At 38.2% G+C, this 21,909-nt stretch overlaps 1 protein-coding gene across 1 annotated transcript in view; it reads right to left on the reverse strand.

The window, feature by feature from the left end:
- stk10 (serine/threonine kinase 10) overlaps nt 1-19,548 on the reverse strand; it is a 39,553-nt gene extending 20,005 nt beyond the window's left edge. Inside the window, exons 1-2 of the mRNA XM_007562054.2 lie at nt 19,061-19,548; nt 6,072-6,236 (exon numbers count right to left, since the gene is read on the reverse strand). Coding sequence (XP_007562116.1) covers nt 6,072-6,236; nt 19,061-19,201 — 306 coding nt within the window. The 5' untranslated portion in view covers nt 19,202-19,548. The remainder of the gene's footprint in view (nt 1-6,071; nt 6,237-19,060) is intronic.
- Nucleotides 19,549-21,909: the final 2,361 nt, after the last annotated feature.

Raw genomic sequence — 21,909 nt, forward strand, 5'->3', positions numbered from 1 at the left:
AAGCCTAGGTAAATATGGAACATACCTGTGATGTTATCTCATCCTCACACAATTACAGTGTCCCTACCTGCTATGGCAACACTGTCAAAGCATCACTGTGGCACAAGGAGTGGAGTTTCAGCCAAGCCTAATAAAAGCAACAAAAAGTACGCAGAGATACACCAAAACCAGATACTGGACCCAGAAACATCGCTGTTCACACTGGTCATGTCCAAAAACTAATTTACAGGTAGTCAAACACAGCAACTGGTAGAAATGCTTTTTATCTGACAAACTACACTAAGATACATATGCTTTAAAAAAAGCTCCTATGTATTACAAAAAAGGTGAATTACTAAATGTTTTTGTAAATAATAAAATAATAATAATAATAATAATAATAATAATGTATAAATGTATGTGAAAGTTCCAGTCTAATGAGTCTCTTTGGATTCCCATCATTTTATCTTGAACCACCTTCAGAGGAAGTTTTGATATTATTTATTCACAAGGTGAAATGTATGAACTGTAATGAGATGAAAGTAGGAAAGATGGACTTTTTCTGGATTCCAGTTACCTCTAAAGTTTTAGACGTGTTTTTTTTTCTCTCAACCTCAAATTCTGAAGTGTCAGCTTGTAAATGAAATGAAATTAATATTTACATTGTGTCATTAAGATGCTGTACCAATGGACCTATCCTTTAAACCTTTTGTGTTTGTGAGGAAGTGAAAGAGTGTGACACAATCAAAGTTATAAAAAGCATGAGAACAACTGTGGTAGAAAATATTTAAATTCTTAGCTCGCCATACCACCCAAGCTTTAAATCTTCTGTTCCTTCAATGCAAGTAGCAGGAAGAAACATTGCTACACATATAATTTTTGTTTTGGTCGTCCCCACCCAGAGGAATTCAGGGTGACGTGCTGCTCTCTGGACAAGAATGTGCCCCAACTGGTCAAGCTGCTTCCAAAGCATACCCACTGTGGGTGGAACAGCAACTAAATCTTTCTCTGATACACACAGGAAAACCTAAAGTTGAGCAATCGGGAGATTGGATGTAAAGGAATCGGGCTTAAATATTAATATGCAGGATCCATTTTTTAGTTGATGATATCGGCTACATGCAACAAGTCAGTAGATTTACACTAAAAGTTGGTAGAATGTAATGCTCTGCTAAAGTCATTTCTTCTTTTGTTTTTATCGTTTATCTTTTAAGGCATCTCTGCAGCCTTACAGACATTTAGAGCAGTAAAATAGAAAGAGCAGACTTTGCTGACTCTGTATTGTCCACAATTTCACCACTTAGCAGCTTCACAGTGATTTCCCACCTAATTTTCTCTGAGGTGAAAGGAACATAAAAGGCCATTCAGCAACAAAGACCTTCTTTAAAACTTGCAATCAAGAATAAAAAAAGATGACAACACAGCACAGAGTAAGTCCAGAGATCCACAGTAACAAAGTAATCCTTTGCTGCAGTGCTGAAACTGTTCAGTGAACCGTGTCTTCTCAAAAGGTCTGGAGCTAAATGTTTCTAAAAGTGCATAAACTGGAGCCAACTATCCACCAATTTGTCCTGAGCCTTTCTAAGATCACACAAATAAAAAATAAAGTGCCAAATTGCACTGCAGACACTCAATAACTCTGTTTCTTCTTTACATGGCAGCTAAGTAAACCAACTTTAAGGATTTGGTAAAAAGCTAATGTTTTCCTTATATGCATGTTTCTAATTTGGGAATCTCTTAAAATAACTTGGCATTTTTGAGTAGAAGGGTAAACATGCATCCTGCTGAAAACCTACGTCTTCTCACTTTTTTGCTCAAACTCAAATGTCTAACATTTTTGGAAATTAAAAATGAGCTGATTATTTAGTGCATTAAACAAGTCAGTAGGGAATTATTATGGAAATATTTGAGTAACAGACAAACCAAGGGCAAAACATGCAGGGAAATTCTGTCATTTAAGTCAGACTAGTGATGTTGTTCCTGACAGAAGACCGAATGTGTTTTTATAGAATTTAAACTGAGCTACTAACATTGCATCTAAACGGCAAAGTGATGAGATCCACATGAGAGGTTATGGTTGGACAGGGAAGGAAGAGCAGAACGGGGAGATCAGCATCCAGCCTGGCTGCAGCCCACATGCAGTCTGTGATTCTTATTCATTAGTCCATCAGTCCATGTTCTTCTACCTTTGGAGACTGGGTCATGGAGATGGCAGGTCCAGGAGGGAAACCCAGACATCCCTCTCCCTAATGACATTCTCCAGCTCATTTTACAACCCCCAGTCTTTTCCAGGCAGGTTCTGGTTGTGCCTTAGTGTTGCCTCCTGGTTGGAAATGCACCCAGAAAACCTCCACGCAAAGATGCCATGAAGCATCCTGATCAAATGCCAAGCCGACTCAGTAATGACTCATTTCAAAACAAAGAAGCTGTTTAGACCTCCTCACCGAATATCTGAAACTGAGCCTAGTCTTCCTGCAGAGGGAGCCGACTTCAGCCTTTTGTATCTGGGATTCTGAGACACGAATCTTTTGGCTTAGATCCATATCTCATAACCTCAGGTTGGGGTCAGAACACAGAGTGATAAACCAAGGGGTTTTGTGTTTGACTCAGGTTTTTCTTCATCATGCCAGACCAGAGCAGCATCCACAGGAGGGCAAGCAGGGCCCCAGTCCCTCCATCTAAACATTACTAATACACAAAGTTAATTAACTCCTTCACTCAGGGCAGAGACTGACCTTTGACCTACAGAGTGCAAATCACAATTTAAATTATGAGAATTGGCATTTGGTACAACAGCTCTTTCTGTAGTAACATATTATATGGAAGCAACTTTTAACACGACTCTAAAAAAGTATTGACAACTTTTGCATAGTAAAAGTATCTATTAAAACATTTCTCAAAAGGCTTGAAACCAACAGTGACTGCAACAAGTGTTAGACTTCATCTTACAGCAGATGAGAACGGTCTGCGGCAAAAGTGACCACAATTTACAAAGATGATCACTAGTGGAAGATAAACTTAACTGTTTCCATCCTAGAGTTTGTTAAAACATCAAAGGAGGGACAGATCTTTAGAGTTTCAAAATTAAAGCAAAACTCTGGAGACAATTTTAACAGTGTTGGCTGATGGAGGCTCAATACAACTTTTATTTGGTTTTGATTGTCTTCAGACTGCATCTTTGTAATTTTGACCTTTTTACATAGCATGTGGTTTAAACTGAACAATCTCACTCAGGCAGCAAAAGTCTGAATTTGTTTTGGTGTCATCAGTGAGTTAACTGATGAGCTCTTGTTTGTGGTTCTGCCGTTGTTCTCTTCTCTGCCCTGCTCTTCACCTCCATCCTCCTCCTCTCTCTGTTCGTTCTTCATCGCTCGCTGATGTCAGCACCATGTTAAAGGCCTTATTTTTCTCACACTGTTGGGGAACGCCACTTCGCTTTCTTCAAGATCAGATTGTTTCCTGAGGTAGAACAAACAGATTTTTCTCCTCCTCCTTTCTCTCGACCTTCTCATACGAGGTGGAAAGCAGAACGGGTGGGTCCATATTAAAGTCCAGCAGTGAACCCTGCCCAGCTGCAGGGTTACTAAGGCCTCAAACTCAAAATGAACATTTTCACAGATTATAATAAGTTGTCAGACTTTTACTAAATTAGCAATGCTAAGTCATGTTTTATCTGAAAACAACTTAGAAACAAGGCAGTGAAGCAAAAGCTGTAACTCTAATGCAGACACACAAACCCACAGGAAGTATGTGGTTTAAATGCAACAAAAAGGGGATGTTTGTATATCCGACATAGCAGTATAAACTGTCTGATGGGGAGGGTTTACGTTCAATACTCTGGAATTTCAGCTATGACCAAAACTCAATGCAGCTGTATGTAGAGGTACAGCTCAGGTCATGTCTAACATCCAGATCAGCATTGAAACACGTCTCATTTGTGCGGTTTTGAAAGTTGACCTAAAAGTTTTTGATTGTTTTCTTCCGTATTCAGAAATCATTCCAGCGTATGTTTGAAACAACTTTGTCATTACTGTGTGAATCCGCTGCGAAATGTTTCATCTCGCAAAGTTCCTTTAAAAATGACTGTCATTTATTGTGTAGTAAACGTGCCTCCAAGAGGAAACTATTGTAAATTCCACCACTTCGGTTCTAGTTATAAACTCCAATAAATTATGAAAATGAGGTCAGCCAAACACAGAACATATTTACATGTGGGAATTTTGATCTTAAATGTAATGATGGTTCATCTGCTGACAGCTCCAACGATCAACATCAGGATGGATGTAGGTCTGTATGAACCACATTCTGATGTTCTGCATCAGAATGTGCAGAACATCTGAATTAAAAACACAGAAGCAGCCATCTCTCACTCAGTTTTTCTATGAGAGATAATGCAACAGTGCAAATAATTATAAGGGTTGCAAAATAGGGCGCTGTGTGAGCTGAAAAGGTTTTTGTGTTCTGCGTTGCTGCAGATGTAAGGTCGGGTTGAAATGAGCCTCCATGGCGTCTCAGGCACAGAGATATAGCAACTGCAGGGCAGTATCCACCATGCAGCTTTATTAAAGGAGATAAGCTGAAAGTTTAATATCAATTATGTGAACACAGAGACCCGAGTACTCTGTCATCCACATGGGAATGCATCTCAACATTTATTTTACTTAAAACTTCAAATAATAATATCACTGAATATAGAATCACACACAACCTTTTTTGTGTTGCATCTATGAAAACTTGTCAATGCCTATTGCACCATTACTGCGTTTAGCGAAATGTTTAATGCTTTAGGGGAAAATATTGTTTTTGTTTATTTAGTTCCTCCAAAAAAGGAAATTCTGTTCATTACTATCTTTAGACTTGACCCTGTAATGCAGTTCTTCAGATAATGCAAGGTTGTGTTCCAACATGAGGTCACCATTATTTGCTTTGGCCAGCAGGAGGATTGCAAGAACTGTTTCATCTGGACTCAAAGTGAGTGTGGAGATGAGGGAAGACTGAAGAGCAGAAAACACTCAAGTGAAATTGATCTTTCTTGCAGTAACATCAGGGTGAGGGTGGGATCATCTCTGAAACATTACGCTACCCTGGGGACGAACTGCAACTCCAAATCAGAATTTGAACTGTTCATATTCTGTTTAGACAGAATTGGACTCAAGGTGAGGTGGAGCAGCAAAAAGAACAGCTTCCTTTGAGATCAGGATTTTATGTGAAAGATCAACAACTCAAAAATTAGAAGTATGGTGCAGCAACTATTCAGCACCTGTAATCTGACTCTCCTAGTTAAAATTCAGCGCAACCAGTTGCCTTCAGACGTTTTCTAATGAGTCAACAAAGTCTACTGATGTTTTTAATCTCAGCATGAATCTGGCTGTCCTGTGAAGGCCTCAGAGATTTGTTAGAGAACACTGAAATCATCAGGACCAGCAGACAGGGCAGCACTCTAGCGTATGGGTATGTTACAGAGAAACAGCCAAGGCTTTGAAAATCTCCCGAAGCAGTTTTCAATCAATCATCTGAAAATGAAAAGACTACGGTATTTCTGCAAACCTAACAACTGATGGCTGCCCACCAAAATTTAAACATCAGTTGGATACAGCATTTATCAGAGAAGAGGTCTAGGGTTACTCTGGAGGAGCTGCAGAGATCCACATGTAAAGTGGGAGAATATTTTGACAGGACAACTATTACACATCTACTCTAAAAATATGGCTATTATGAAAGAAAATCACTAAATTACACTAAAGATAAAAGAACACACAGTACGCTAACTCCACCAGTAGGACACACGCTTTTCAGATTTTCTTATGAAAAAAAAAACGATAAGTGATTGGAATAGTTTTGCAATCAGCTGCTTTTTCAAGAATTATTTAAAGCATGCAACATTTTTTCAAAATAGTTATTGCATATAAGAAAAAATGAGTAAGAAAAGTTCTCGTGATCAACTTCATGAATAATCCTCCTGTTTTCCAGAGCACTGCTATAGAGGCACTTCTCAGTTAAACGATTGGGACGTTTGCAAACAACAGATCCCATTTGCTTGAGAATCATACACAGAGGAGCAAAATTATAAAACAGATGAAACATCAACATACCCAGAGTTTGTTATCATAGTAAAACGCATCGAGCAGCTTGACGATGTAGCGGTGGTCACATTTAGCCAGGATGTCAATCTCCACCATGTAGTCCTCCAGCTCCTCCTCACATTTTGTCTCAATCACTTTGGCTGCAGCCAGAACTCCAGTCTCCTTGTTACAGGCCTGCAAAAAATGGACAAAACATTCATTTCAATGAGCACAAGTCACTTCAGACCTTTAAAGCAGAATTATTGCACTTCAGTCAATAGCTACAGTTCTTGTTGTTTAAAATCAACTGTAAGTTTTCTTCCACTCAGTTAATCATGTGAGATCAAGAATTTCAGATGTCTGCAATTGAGTCACTTTTCTTACATTTCCACAGAAAACATCAAATTATGGAGGCTTCAGGGTGTGGCTGTGACTAAAAGTGAACATATGTTTATGTTCCAAATTAAAGGAATGAAATATCAAAAATCAAATGAATAGTATCATTATCAACATATCAAAAAGAAAAACAAAAACAAACAGAACTATGAACTTTTTACAGAATAACAAACTCATTGACCTGCTCCTAATTCCTAGAATAAATCGAGATTCACCAAAAGCAATTAAAATGTGGATTAACATCTAAAGACACAGCACACTTCTCAAGGAAACACAAACAGGAACCATCAAAAAGAAAGAAATGATAAAAGGCATACCAGTAATTCTTGGTAAACATAAGCAGATAAATCAGTGAGTCAGACATACAGAATGAACCGAGATGAGCATCATGTGAAGGACAGTATGTTGTGAATGCAGGCTGATGGGATGTTATGGACAGACGGCCTATTGTGATTCTGCAGTTGGAACTCCATGTTTAGAGCTGCAACTTTGTTGTCGGCATCTACGACCATCACAAAGTCAAAGATGAAATATATGTGGAACAGAAAAATAGGAACGGGATCATTTTCAGCACTAGCAGGTAACAGGAAGTCTAAACTAAGTAAAATTAAGGAGATTTGTTTTTCCTTCTGGGCTTCCAACTTCTCGTTTGTTAAACACAACAGATTTGGAATGTCAGTCATTTAAAAATCTCAGGGTTACGCTAAGGATCTATATCCTCTATTAATTACAGATCATTTGTACATAAACTGGTATAAACAGTCAGCTCTTCAGGTACATATTTGTTTAAAACTGGAGCTGCTCTCTTACAAAATGACATCACTTCTGCTCATAATTTAAATAATGACCACTTGTCCCAAAAAGCCTAGAAGATATTTATACACAATTCTCATCTGGTCTTGTTATAGTTTTCAAAAGAAAAATCTGAATGAACTGAAATGTTAAAGGTTTCATAAACTCCAAACAAAAATTTGCAAATAAATTCTTATCAATAGAGCTTTTTAAAACAGTATGTTCATTATTCTTTTCACTGCCAAAAAAATAATTCAACTATTTGGCAGAAAGTTTATTGGTGTTGACAGAAACTATAAGAATTTAATAATGCAGGTTTCTGGGTCTACATGTCCAGCCACAGACATGGAGGAATTCCACAGACTAAACAGTCTGGTGTGGCTTAATGCCTCCATGCTTCGCAGGGTCTGTGGGAAAACATCTGAACAAACACACTCTCAGTGACACACACTCTTCATGTTATGCCATGACTTTGAGTGCACACGAGTTGTGCACAAAAGTGTAGTAAGTGAGTGTTCCAGAGCAGCCATTCAGCGCCTCCTCATCAGAGAGAAACCCGCAGGGTGAGTCAACAGGATGGCAGTCCAACCATCAAACTGTCAGTCAGTTGGTCAGGTCTCAACAGCAGACAAAGAGACGGTGACACTTTCACTGCACTGCTAATATCGCAGCTCTGCGTCTATGCAGTGAGCCTAAGCAAACTGCAGGGGTATATCAGCAGGACCAGACAGTGCTGATGTCCATCCGGTTAAAAGAAGGTCCAGAACTCAGCTGCTGCCAGGCTCCATGGAAAGTTTCAGAATGAACAAACCAAAGATCCTTTAACTTATGGAAGTTTACAACTTTTTATTCCCAAATCAGAGAAGACTGTTGCTCAACTCCTTGACACATGTTCAAAAGAACCTCAGCACACACGTTAACATCTCAGTGGTAACAAGGCTGAGGAATGTGCCTCTGGCCTTCTGGTGACTGAAGGGCAGTCGGAGCGAAGAAGTTGGGAAGCAGATTCACGACCTCTTGTGTTTAGGTAGCTCAGGGGAATGTGTGACGTCAAACGGGCCCCTCAAGTATAAAATACAAAGATGCATGTTTGTATGTGAACCTTAGCAAGTGATAATACTCAGAGAGAGGAAGGAACACTTAAACACCTCAGTGCATCTCAAAACGGATCTCCTGGCTTTCTGACGTCAATACGCAAGTGACTTGATGCTGGTTCATTAAGGGCAGAGCGGTAAAAAGGACATGACTGTAGAATCCAAACTGCTGCAGAAGGATGGAGGCAGGTTATTTAAGATGAACAGTCCTGAGGGAGCAGAGCTCCAGCTGACTGTATGCTGTAGCTGCTTGCAGGCATCCCAAGAGAAAACAACAGTCCCGTTTCAAACCCACAGACTCTTCACTCCTACAACAATCTCTGGCTTTGTTTGAAACCAGTTTCCATGGTTTCTCAATGGACCTTCTTCTTACTCTTCTTACTCTTCTAACTGACTTACTGTAAGTTGGTTTTTGCAAACTGCCATAAGAAAAGATTTGTCTGGGTATCAGATCATCTGTGGTCTTTCTAAATTTCTTGACTTGCTCAACTGAGTCGGTCAACAATTCCAGTTGTTTATTTAAAGTTACTCTTAAAACCACCAAATGTTTTCGAGATTCAAACGTCTGGACTGCAGGCGGACCAGTTTAACACCAATGGTCTTGCAACAGAGAGCTGCTGTTCTAATATGTCCAGAATGCAGTTCGTTTCGCAGAAAGACGTGACAATGACAAGAAATGCTCCTTTAACACAGTGAAACTCCACATGCCAATCATTCAGGATCTCATCTGCCAGTTGAGTTTGTCTTTTGGTTGAGAAATGAGATTCTAGATGCTGGCTGTGGGCCAAAAATCTGTTTTCTCTTCTCTTCTGCAGTGAAGCATCAATAAATCAGGAAAAATAAGGCCATTTAGAAGATGGATCTCATCTCTTTCCTTCTTAAAGGTTAAATATTATTTTGAAAGCGATTAACCATGATCATAGACAATTGCATACAGAAGTGTTTCTTAAACATGCATGCTTTTAGGCATCATCTTGTGTTAAATTGAGCTGGATCAATGTCAATATATAACAACAGTTTTTTCTCCAAGTCATATTACTCAAAGACAAAAAAAGGATAATTTGGATTTCTGATCAGCCGTTTAGTGCATCAAGGACTGAAGCCTTCTGCGTCAAAAATTAAAAGATTAGTCATCTGTTTTCTGATCATCTCCATGTCTGTTTCTATACTTTTTGGAAAGAACTCCTTCTAAAATTCTAACCTCTTATTTTATGCCTTTGCAGCACGTCAGCCCACAGCAAAGTTTTGTTCAATGTTATTATCATTTAAATGCAATCGTCTCTTTTCACTACATGCCCACTGAAAGGGTGGGCTGTAAAAGCAGGTGATGCTGGTCCATGTGTCAGCAGACAAATGTACTGCATGTAATGACCAGCTCAGACTCGTACAAAAGGCCTCCACCATCACACTCCATGGCTGCCATCTGTTTACACTCTTTGTCAGGCATGATCCTTTTAAATGAATCAAGCTGAGAAACAGCATCAACACTGAGCCTGTCAGCAGAGTCATTGATAAAAACTGAGGAGGTGTTAAAAGCAGATGGATGGATGAGCCTCCAGCTGAGGCATCAAACATTCCTGACCCAAAATGTACAAACGTAACATAATTGAACCACCAGCTTCTCATATAAACCTTCTAATGAAATCTTTGTCCATATAAACGTCTAAAGAGACAAATCAAACCCCAACACAACAAAGAGAACACACAAAGTTCAGTCCCTTCCAGGTTCTACAAGCATACCACATGCTGATGTGTATTTTCAGCCTGTTTGCTTAGTTATGCTTAGGACAAAACACACAGCTTCCTTCAGGGTGAATAACGTGAGCAAGATAGACCTTTGCCCCATTATAAACCTGTTAACTGCCCCTCCTCTGGAGGCTCTCACCACATGTTTGAAAGGAGGAATGCAGCTTAGTGCCTTCATCACCTCTGACACCAGGCATCCATAGAGGTAAAGCCCTTGCTTTCAAAAGAGTAACAATGTTAAATGACTGACCTGGATATAGAAAACCTGTTTATTTAAAGAGGTAGCTACTTGTCTCTGTCTGTTACAATTGTGTCAAATGCCATATTTGTACAAGAATACAAAGTCCAGAATGAGGTTTTTTTCTACATCTCTCCAGCTTTGTAATGAAGGTGATCAGTTAATGTTTGTAGTAATGCTTCAGTGTCCCTGCAGCAGGGAGGTTATAGAGTTAAAAAAATAAAATAAAAAAAACATTTTAATTTTCAGCTGTCTCCAGGTTGGACAATCACCTGCTGACAGTTTTCAGAAACTCCTGCCTGTTTTAACCCCTTATGACTTCTGCAAAGAAGAAACCACAATACTTTACAATAACTGTGCAAAAAGTTAAATTTTGGCTGTAAGCATCATGCAAGCTTTCCCACCACCGCGTCCCAGCGGGAGCAGGAAACACTCCAGGCTGATAAAGTTTCCAAAACTGTCTCTCTGCTGCATTCTTCTTCAAATGTGAGTTATCTGCTTGAATTTAGAGAAAATTCTTGAAACAGACTCTGTGGAGCAGGACAGCAGTAAAACAAGAACACACTGCGCTTCTTGAATAACAAATAAAATTTGTTCTAGTTAGTAGAAAAATGTTATCTTTAAAACTCACTTCATGGCATACTAAAAAACTCTAACACAAGAAATTGTATTATTTTTGGTTAATGTGAGATTTTGGTCTGATACACGCAGCAAGAGTTCTACCACTTTAGTGACTCAATATATCCTATATATCAAATATCCACACATGTAAACGATACTTGTAGGCAGAAACCATTCGTATAGTTCAGGACTTAATAACTGAGTAAACATGTAAATTAAAACAGATTTGTGAAAATTTTAAAAATGAACATTTGTTCTAAAACGCAGACAGCAAATGTAAATGTGATCTAAAAAGACTCCCAAAAAACTGAACACTGAGCTTCTTCCAAAGCTTGGCTTTTGTTCATGAACCCAGCAATGTGTTGGTGTTTTCATTGCTTATATTCACTTCTCAGATTACTTTTGAGTTTCACACTTTACTTTGATATGAACGCTGGTTTTTCCAAGCAGGGGGAGACTGAGCAGACACTCGCGACGTCAGGCTACGATACTATCGCTCTGACTGCAGCTGTGGGCAAGTTGAGGCAGGTAACCATACATTTGTTGCCATTTCCTGACTTAACGTTGCTTATTTTCATCTAACTAAGAAAAATTGATCTTTGATAAGTAATATTATTAGAGTTCCTAGCAGCACAGAGCAACTTTAAAAAGTAGAATTACTTAAATCACTCCTATAAATAAAGTAATATTTATTTATAGGAGTTGTTGGGCTTCACAATTTTAAAGGCACCAGCAGTTTAAATAAATTACAATCTTCCCTATAAACACAATCAAATTAATAAATGGATTTTTCTCATGGTTCCTTTGTAAAAGTTGTGCTGCTGTGCTAAAATATAAAATTAGTTTGCTTTTTTATTTATTTGTCAAAGGGGTATTGTATATCTAAACTTGAATTAAACACAGGTTGTTTTACTCAAGAACTACTTCACAGAAAACAAATATTGCTTCAAGACATTCAAACTGCCACTTAACTTTCACCTTGAGATGTAAGAGGAAACACAATCTTGATGCCTGATCTCACGGCTAACCCCAAGCTTAAACACACTCAGCCCTGTTGCTACGGCTCTTTGAGAAAATGTCACTTTTGCTGCTTGAAGTATACAAAAACGGTTTCACATATTTCTTCTTCCTCTCTTAGTCAAGCTGCTGACTACATCTGAACACATTTTTTGCTTTCACAGGCATCCTGGGCGTGAAGCATGTCACATTGTTAGGCTCAGGCCTTCACCAAAAACACACCCTGAAATGAAGCAATCTGTCTTTAGGATGTGAAAGTTTTGATCAGTGTAGAGAAATGCCCCACAGTGAACCTTGATGCAGCAACTTACAAAAACAAAAAAATCAGGTCAACAAAGTGTGGAAACGATGATTTGTTCACTAGCTTAAAGGAAACTGCAGCCATATTTTAATAAGTCATCACACCGTGGAGTTCTAAAACCATAAATCTCATGACAGATGAGCAACACTTCCTGCTCACAGCCCACGTAAAGAGCGAAACACTGGAGTAATTACAAGCTCGTAGTTAGAGCGTGGAGCAAAACCTCAAGCTCAGACAGGTAAAGCAAGATTATTCAGCCAAACCATCTGACAGGAAACTGGCGTGACGACAACGTGGGGTGAAAAGAATGCAAAAATATGTTGGAACAAAAACAAGTTGCGTTGAAGCTGATATGAGTTAATCCTCCAACTGTCTAACACCTACAGCTTCCTAGCAATATGATTAAAGTACCAGATGTAGATGGAAAGTTGTTTTTCAAGCACCTTAATAATGTGATCACATGGCCCATGGGGGGCTCCCATCATGTTGACACCCCACCCACACAGCTTGGTTCTTATCAGTCTGTAGAAGTTCAGCTGCTCCACTGAGATTAGACCAAGGGAAGCCCAAACTTTCAAACAGAAATGAAGACCCTCACAAGCGCTTAAATGGTACTGCCATGTTCTGAAGCATCACAAGCTTCACACAAAGAGGATGTCGAAATCTGACTCCCCCCACTTCTCTCACTCAGTTCGGTTTCTCTTTCACTCTACAGCAGATCTAACAGGAAATGTCCATGTTTTTTAAGTTGTTTATGTTGTACTGTCTGTAACAGAAAGATTACCAAAGTTAACAACCCCATAATGTCTTGAGGACGTCCAGGTTCCCTACAACATACAAACAACAAACAAGTGTAGCCAACAATCATAACGATGACGATTTCATTCCTCTTCTTAAAAAAAACTGTCTTTAATATAAGAGTGATGTACATAATGATTCAAGAGATGCATTAATGGATTTTGTGGTCAACTGGATGTGTTGGGAATATTATTGGTCTACCAGTACAGATTCCTCTTAAAAAGCAGAAACATCCAAAAATGCAAGAACAGCAAACTTGTTGTTTTTTTTAGCCTTCCTGTCAAAAGAGGTTTTGACATAGTAATGTTTGCATGGCTGAGAGAGAGAAAACATCCATCCATCCATTTTCTGCACACCCTTGTCCCTAGTGGGGTCGGGAGGATTATGGTGCCTCTCCAGCTAGAGAGAAAACAGAATTATTTTATTATTCCAAAGAAAAGACAAAATGGTGACGCTGCTGACAGATTCTGTTTGTTCTTCCTCATGATTTGTGATTAGTGTGGTTTGCACTGTGAGCCCAGTATCTGAGGTAGGTGGATCTTCTTCAGGCCCAAATACAACAAACTGAACTGGAATGTGTATTTTGCCACCTTTTCATAAAAAAAAACACAGTTTGAACATCTGTAACAATCTTTAAAGTGGTTTCTTTTTTACAAATGGGAAACATGATAAAATCATGACTATTTTCTTTTTGTAGCAATGTCCATATGATGATTTATCCCCATCACCAACATATACTTTAACACAATACAAGTTTCATTTTTCTCTTAAAACTGAGTTTTTATTTCATCTAAATTATTAGAGTTTAACTTTTTAGTGCCAGCTTGTAGACACCAGAAACACAGTTAAAGCTCAGATTTGTCGCGCTCTGTTCTTTCTCTTCCAAACAAGAGGATCAGTGGGAATTTGACAAGAATGTATCCTGACATCCTGCAGGCGTGTCTATGGATACGTTTCACTAGCAGCAGCAGCAGCAGCAGCAGCAGCAGCAGCAGCAGCAGCAGCAGCAGGGTAGTGTGCTCAGCGGCATGTGTCTCATTAATTAGTGAGAAGAAGAGTACAACTCCTCTGTTTCATGCCTGACTTATTGCCATCTTATTTGCTGGGTATGCAGATAATATTTCCAATGTGTCAAATATATAAGTCAGGATATTCACTGTGTAGTTCTGCTGGTGTTACTTATGTGAAAAGGTTAAACCTGATTTTAGTTGTAAAATGTTGCGAAAAAGCACCAGGAAGTTGGTGGGTTAGGGGGGAGGGTTGTTACTTCACACGTTAAGGTACATTTAAAATAAACATATTCTTGTAGTAACAGGAACTATGAGGAAGAAAAAGTGATCATTGCATCAAAGAGTTGGAAAAAAAATATTTTTGACAGAAGTACACAAAATAACTCAAGAAAGCATACTGAGAAGGAAACGTTCCCTTTTAGGAGAACTACGTGCTCCAAAAAGCACAATGTAGAAAGAGAAACATCCCAAGTAAGTTAGACATCAACCCACAGTGGGGATAGTAGTTGACTTTCAATCACTTTTCAACAGATAAAGGCAAACTTCAGTAATGTTGCTCTGCTGTGGAAACAAAGTGCTATCATTATCCTAATGACTGAAGATACTGTGGTTAGAAGTGTTGGTCTTCTATTACTTTCAAACTCTATTTAGGATACTTAAGTTGGTAAAGGCCATTTTGCAGTATCCTTTTGCATTAACCTACAGCTTTCCACATTGCTGGACAAAGAACACATCATACCTAAGAACTACCAGGTCAGACTGGCATTGATAACCTTCGGTGCAGAAGTTGCTGCAGAGGAAAAATGACTCGGTTGGAAATTTTCCATATCATTTAAGTGTTTAGGAATAAAGTCAACAAAAGTGCCAAAGGTGTGAAGAAGTTTCTTGAACTGAAACAGTTTTTTCTTTGATGGAATGTTAACTTTTACTTTAGGCTGATACTTCTAAGCAAGGAGTGAGACTTAAGCAAATACCAGAAACTTACTGCAGCAAAGTTCCTCATTTTTATCCTTTTGGGGACTCCCAGTTTTGTCTTGGATCACGTAAGAACAGGAAATATCGGCAATCCTCTCAGCTAAGCTGAGGGTCTATGTGTTCTTAAGAAGAACACATACTGATGTTTCCAGTTAGCGATGCTAAGTAAACTAGCCATGCTAATCAGACCTTTTGCTAAGATACTAAATATTAATTTTTAGTGACAACTCTAAACATCTGGTCTTCGTATTTAAATTGATAGTAAAATGTTATTCAGCTGTTGCACTGATGTCACTCAGTGCAACACACAGAGTGACGTCATCGCTGGTCCCAATATAAATGATTAAGAATCAAAAATGGCATAAAGTCTGCGTCGGGGTTCTTAGTAGTTACATTGAATCATTCATTCATTGGGATTTGAATCCATTTTCTCAAATATTACGTTGGTCATATGTATTTTGAAATTATCTTAAGCTACATGGCTGAAATAATTATTGGTTTTGATGATTACTGTGATTAGATTTGCTAGTAATTCCCTTTTAAATCAAATTACCAATAATCATTTGGGACAATTGCAATATTAAAACACTCAATTTTGAACGCAAAGTCTCAGATGCTCAGGAATATTTCTGAGACTGAAGTGTTAAATGTTGCAACTATTTTTTAAACTGTGGATTTAAAAAAAAAAACTATTTAATTTTTTTATATTTAACTCATTTCTGTTTCTCTATCATCATCATTGTAATCTGTCAAAACAACATTTCTCAAAAATATTACTCATCATTAAGTGCTTGGTCTGCATAGAAATTTCTGTTTCATTATACTTAATATTAGGCAGTTTTCCAGTTTAATATGTATTAATATGTATGAGTATGCATTAACTTTTAATACATACTCAGTTTTTACTGCAGGGTTAACTAACAGTGAATGACCTCCAGCCTGTAGAAACACTTTCTGCATATTTCTTAAACACATTTAAATAAAACCATGATGCTATTTATACCCATGATTAATTTTCATGCAATAATCCTGACACCATGTTTTATTGTGTTTTTATTTTGAATAATGAGATTATAACTATTTTTTAGCTACCAATAGTTTCATTTGTACAGATATTTCTGTCCTAAAACCAGGATGATTTTACACTCTCCACTATAACTATGAGCTCTTTCTGAGGATATGAGTTTTATAATTAATTATTATTATTATTATTATTATTATTATTATTATTATTATTATTATTTGTTATAAAGACAAGGAAATTGTCCATTTTAGTAAAATAAATATTTTGTTCTTACTGGGAAATTAGAATCAATTTACTATTGGCAGAGCAGACCTTTACACAATCAAAAACTTTTATTCATATTTAACCAAACACAGATATTGTACTAAATCAATATGACTGCAGAAATAAAGGCCTTCAGATAAAAATATTGTTGTTGACCTCTGAACTCAGCTACACACATCATAGTGCTTCTAACAAAAGAAAACAGAAGTTGCACTTACGTGTTAAGAAATACCTCTGTGATAACTGGTAGCATTTTATATTATAAACAAGTTCCTGCACACACTACTTAATTTGTCCCCAACTCTCCTCTTTAGCAAGTTGTCTCTTGTTTTTCCAGCTGTGACATTAACTTAAAGAATTTGTGTGAGGATGACTCTCAACCACATTATGCTGTTAAACATGTCTGCTTGGTTTCAGTCACAGAAAAGATCTCTGCCTTCATCATCACAGGTCACACATTCACAACTAACTTCCACCCCCGACAGTCTGAGGAAACCAGTCCTCAACCCTGTCACCCAATCTTCCTCCATCACAGTATTTAATGGAAAACATATGAAATTCACCAAATGAGGCCTTCCCCTCCCACACATGAGCCAATAATTCTGAGATTTGGGAGCAGCAACAGGAAGTTATCAGTCCTGAGACGACAACTTCCTTCTCTGGTCATCATCTGCTCAGTGACTCGGCCTCCTAACCCTCTGACAGCTGCAGGTGTGAAGATGTTGTCTTGGAAACCCACAGAATGATAGCAAACAGAAGCCAAAGAATAGGATTGAAATTTGAATGGGGAAAGATAAACATATAAGAGAGAGATTGGATTTCAGTGTGGTACTTTACTCTTCCTCGAGTGGGTTTGTGAACTTTTTGTAAGTTTTAGTACTGAAAACTGAAGAATTGCTCTTAGCTTTACACTGAACTCTAAAGTCTTAAAATGGTTTGTCATCAGTTTTCTCAGTCACCCTAAAACCAGTTCTTGTGTCTAAAGGGTTTTAATAAAAATGGTCAACTTTAGAACAGTTAACTTCCTCACACCTTCTCCAATTCATACGCCCTGTCCAGCAAAAACTGAATGTCCACGCAGTGTTTCCTTTCTTACAAAAAAGTGCCTTTTCTAGTCATTGCAGAATTCCTCCAACACAGCCTCTGCCGTGTCAAAGGCATTCACTGTGCTCCGCTGGGCTGTGCAGACACAGAGGGCCTGTGCCCCGTTTCACACAGGCGAACTGACATGCCAGCAGGTCAAGATTAAATAAGTTTTCCAAGCCAAAACTCTGCCAGTTGCTGAGGTCTGGAAGGCAGCACAGAACTAATGAAAAGGGCTTTCACTGTCCGGTTAGGCTGACTTGTACCATGGAGCCACAGAAAAGACTGAGTGTAGACAGGATGAATACAGGTGCCAATACAAGTAATGCATTTCAGTAGGTAGATTAAAAAAGCCCCATACTGATTAAAAACACAGCAATACACTTGAAGCACTTGTTTGCTTTCATAATTAAAGATTGCAGTTAATACAAACCCAAATAGAGCCTGTGGCCTTGCTGAGGTGTTACAGGAAACACAGGTTGATTTAATAAGCAGCCTTCAACTCATCTGCACTGCTAGCACTTGGCATGTTTGCAGGCCAGTCAAGCATAGTGATACCATGGTCATTAAAGCAGGTATTTACAACTTTTGCAGTGTGGGCTGGTGCCAAGTGCCTGCAGAAAAAAAGGCTAATCAATGAATCCATGAGGTTAGTCAGCAGAAGGGAGGATGAAGTGCCTGGTGTGAGGCAGTGCAGAGCTTAAACTTGGCACAGTGGACACACACCAGCAGTGATGATGGCTCCCCAAATCATCACTGACTTTGAATTTCACACTAGACCTCAAGCAACTTGACTTTGGTGCTTCTCTACTTGTCATTCAAACTGAAACTGATTTTAAAATAAAATGTCAAATTTGCTAAGAGTTTTGGCAACTGGTAAAGATTTCACTCATTTTCTTCCTTGCACAGCAAGACAATGCTGATGTTTCTCGTCTCTACAGGAGTGGGCTGATGAAAAAAATGCAACAGATGAAGACATGTCTTTCTGAATCTCCCCCAAAACTCCCCTACAACTATCTGATTGCACCGCACGTTTTCCTTCCACTCAACCTTCCACTACTATGCAGTTCTCTGAACAAACCAGCTCTTCAACAGTCACCTTTTGCTTTTGTGGCCCTCATGCTTGGAAAAATATTAAATGAGCATTCTCCCATGCATTCACACCTTTTTGATCTTATGCAATGTTCTACTTAAACTTTAACAAGTCGTTATCCACAATAATCAAAATAAACAGATATAAGCACTTAAAATATATCACTCTGTATGCAATGAATATGTATAGTACAAGTGTTATTTGTGTACTTAAAGTGCTTAAATAAATAAAATTTTAAAATGATATTGTTAGTGATGCACCAGTACTGTTCATGTGGATAGAACTTCTTAAAAGCTGAGACTGACTACCTGACTAACAACATACTTTACATAGCTATCCATTTACAAAAACAAAAGAAGTTTGGAGGGTGAAGCATCTCACATGTGACAGGGAGTAGTCCACCACACCCCAGAAACAACTTAAAAATAAATATGGTCAATACTGCTACATCTCGCATCATTTTCTCTGTTGAAACTATAAGCTAAACTTAAAACGTGATTGATAGGATATAAAAAGAAAACACTATGAACAAAGGTAATGGCAGCCAGGTGTTTTAAATGGTCTTACCTTGTAAACCTTTCCAAACGCGCCGTCTCCCAGCTCTCCAACTATCTCCCATATGTCATTAGGGTTCACGTCTCGGCTGACGTGCTCATACTGCTTCAGCTTCTTCTTTAGGATAATTTTACTAAACTTTGCGAATGCCATAATTAGCACTGTGACGCTTTTTGAATGAAATAAAAATGTAAATGATAAAAGAATAAATCAAAGAATACGTTAGTTGTCAACGATCTCTACACAGAGAGCTTTACTCACGCCAATACGCAAAAAAGTGTTGTCTTCACTTTTCGCCTTCTTAAAAAGAAGCAAAAAGAACAGAGTGCTTTTTCAAGAAGTTATTTTGCTCCATCCATTTTACTCCCGAGAATCTGCGAGGTCTAAGGAGAAAACATGTCAATAATCCGCCTTACAAACTGCGATCAAACACCGGGGCACGCAGTGACCACCTGCCGCTGCAGCGGTGGACACGCTGATGGGGTTCTCTGTCTAACTGTGCGTGTCTCGCTGTCTGGGCAACTTGTTGATTCAAACTGAGAGACGAAGCCCCACCTTATTGCGCAACAGCCCTCTCTTTCAGTGGCGTCATGGAAATGTAGTTCTTCAATCCGTCTTCTGTGTGGCACAGATGGTTAAAAAAAACTCCATATCCGGGTTGGCGCACGCAGCCGTCCCCGTTAATGCCTGTAACTCTATTTGACAGCTATGCACGTGTTTATTTATCTACTAATTAATGGACAACGCGCTGCTGTTTCATAATACAAATACATAGGCGTATGTCATTTATATATCACATCAATACTACAGCCCAAAAACTCAAATTTAGATTTTGTGCTCAAAAAAAAGAAATTAGTCAAATTGGCAGGACAGCTAATTACGTTTGTGTTTGATTCAACACTTAGATTTCTTGATCTAGTTTCTCATCACTTCTCATTTCACACTGCCGCAGGTCAGCTAACTTGCTTTGTCCTTCCACATATTTTAAAACAGCTCCATCTGGTGGTGCTTTCCACGTAACAAGCGTCCAGATTTGTATGTAGTTTAATAACACTGTATTTTAATTTAACACCATAACTGGTATATTTGGGTATTTGGTCAACCTGCACTGTGAATATTTTCACCCAAAGTGACTGAAAAAAGAAAAAAAGAAGTCAGTGAGCGAAGCCTAAATCAGAAACATGTAAACGGACAAATGTAGATGAAAATTAAACTATAAGCACTAACTAGAAAAAAGACATATTTTTTAAGCTTTTGAAACATTACAGCATTTTTAAACCCATTATCTCAGTACACCATGACCATGACAGACTCTTTGTCCCAGTCTCTGTCGTGTTTTTGAATCATAGCTGTGTTTAGTGAGGCCTGCGGTGCTTTAGGTTTGTTCAGAGTTCTCCTGTCACCTTCTGGTTGAGTTGAGTTGATTTGTCAATGCAGTCGAAAACATTTTGACAGAGCAGCCACACCTGGGAAGATTTAACACTATCCCAGTAATTCCAGTAATCCCAGTTGATTCATGATTTAGCAATGGGGCAGATTACCTGTTCACACATTTGGATACCACTTTCCCTTAATAAATTAAATCCTCTTTTGAACAGTACATCTTGTATTTACTTAGACCGTTTTTGTCTGATACTAAAATTTAATGAAAGCATGACAACAAAAAGAGGCTTTCTGTACTTTTTCACAGCTTTATAAATACAAAACTTTGTTTTATCTTCCTTTAGTGTTCAGAAGCAGAGCTGTTTTTAGCTAAAATCAGGACAATACATCACAAACATGATGACGTCAGCACAAGGCTTCTCCTTTGTAATTTTTCACATATGGGTGAGTCTAAACAAACATGGTCTCATACTAACTAAAAACTTAACACCCAAGCAGTGTATTTGGTCTAAAAGCTTTTTATGAATAATGAGAGAAATCGTCTCTCCAACTGGAAGCAGGAATCATTTAATTAGACAGTTAAATGAAAAGAACTAATAAAACATTTCTTGCTTCTTGAGGTCTTGGACACACATGAAACTATGGCATCACTCAAACAATATGATGGCAACATGATTTTGTTAGAACAGGAACAGCTTCATGTCCCATTTTTGTTGTCTGTTTCTGCTAAAATGTCCCAGAGTCTGTCAGACTGTTCTGTCCTCTTTAGGACAAGGCTTGGTGACTTGCAACCACGTCAGTAGACACAACTATGCATATTACATTTTATCTCATAATTATCCTGATGAGAGATAGTTTTCTTTTTTAATTAAAAAGAAGGATTATATGCTTCCTTTATGATAAAAGCATATTTGTGTTATCTAAAATTAAAACACTTTTGCTTCTTCTGAAGCACTTCCATGTTTTGAGGATACTTCAATGTACAATTATTTTAACTACTATCCTAAAACCTGATAAAAGAATAAAAATCATACCATGAAATTAAAGGTTTTATCTTTACTTGTTGGGTTCCTAAACATCAGAATCAGATAAAAGGCAGCAGGTTCAGATTGTAGTTTATTTTTGGTATTTTGAGCTTAAATTACTCATAATTCTTGGAAGCTTTCTGCTATTAAAAGTCAAATTATCTGTCATATTGATAGGGATGTTCCTAAAAACGGGAGGATTTTATGCTGCGTCTTATGTTTTTTATTTGCGTTCTAAGCAGTTGGAATGGTTTGAGAAACGAGCGTAAACAGCACCTCTAGTGGTTTACTTTAATCAAACATGGTTTCATTTCCCTCTTCTAGCTAATGCTTTGAGTTTGCATGAAGTTCCCACAACACAGTCATATGTCCTCATCTCAACTGCACTGCTCTGGAGACAACAGCCTGGAGGAAAGAGACAAGCTCATGCAGGTTCAGTCGGCCCTCAGAGGT

Source organism: Poecilia formosa, unplaced genomic scaffold (genome assembly GCF_000485575.1).
Source record: "Poecilia formosa unplaced genomic scaffold, Poecilia_formosa-5.1.2 Scaffold133, whole genome shotgun sequence".
Taxonomy (NCBI): Eukaryota; Metazoa; Chordata; class Actinopteri; order Cyprinodontiformes; family Poeciliidae; genus Poecilia; species Poecilia formosa.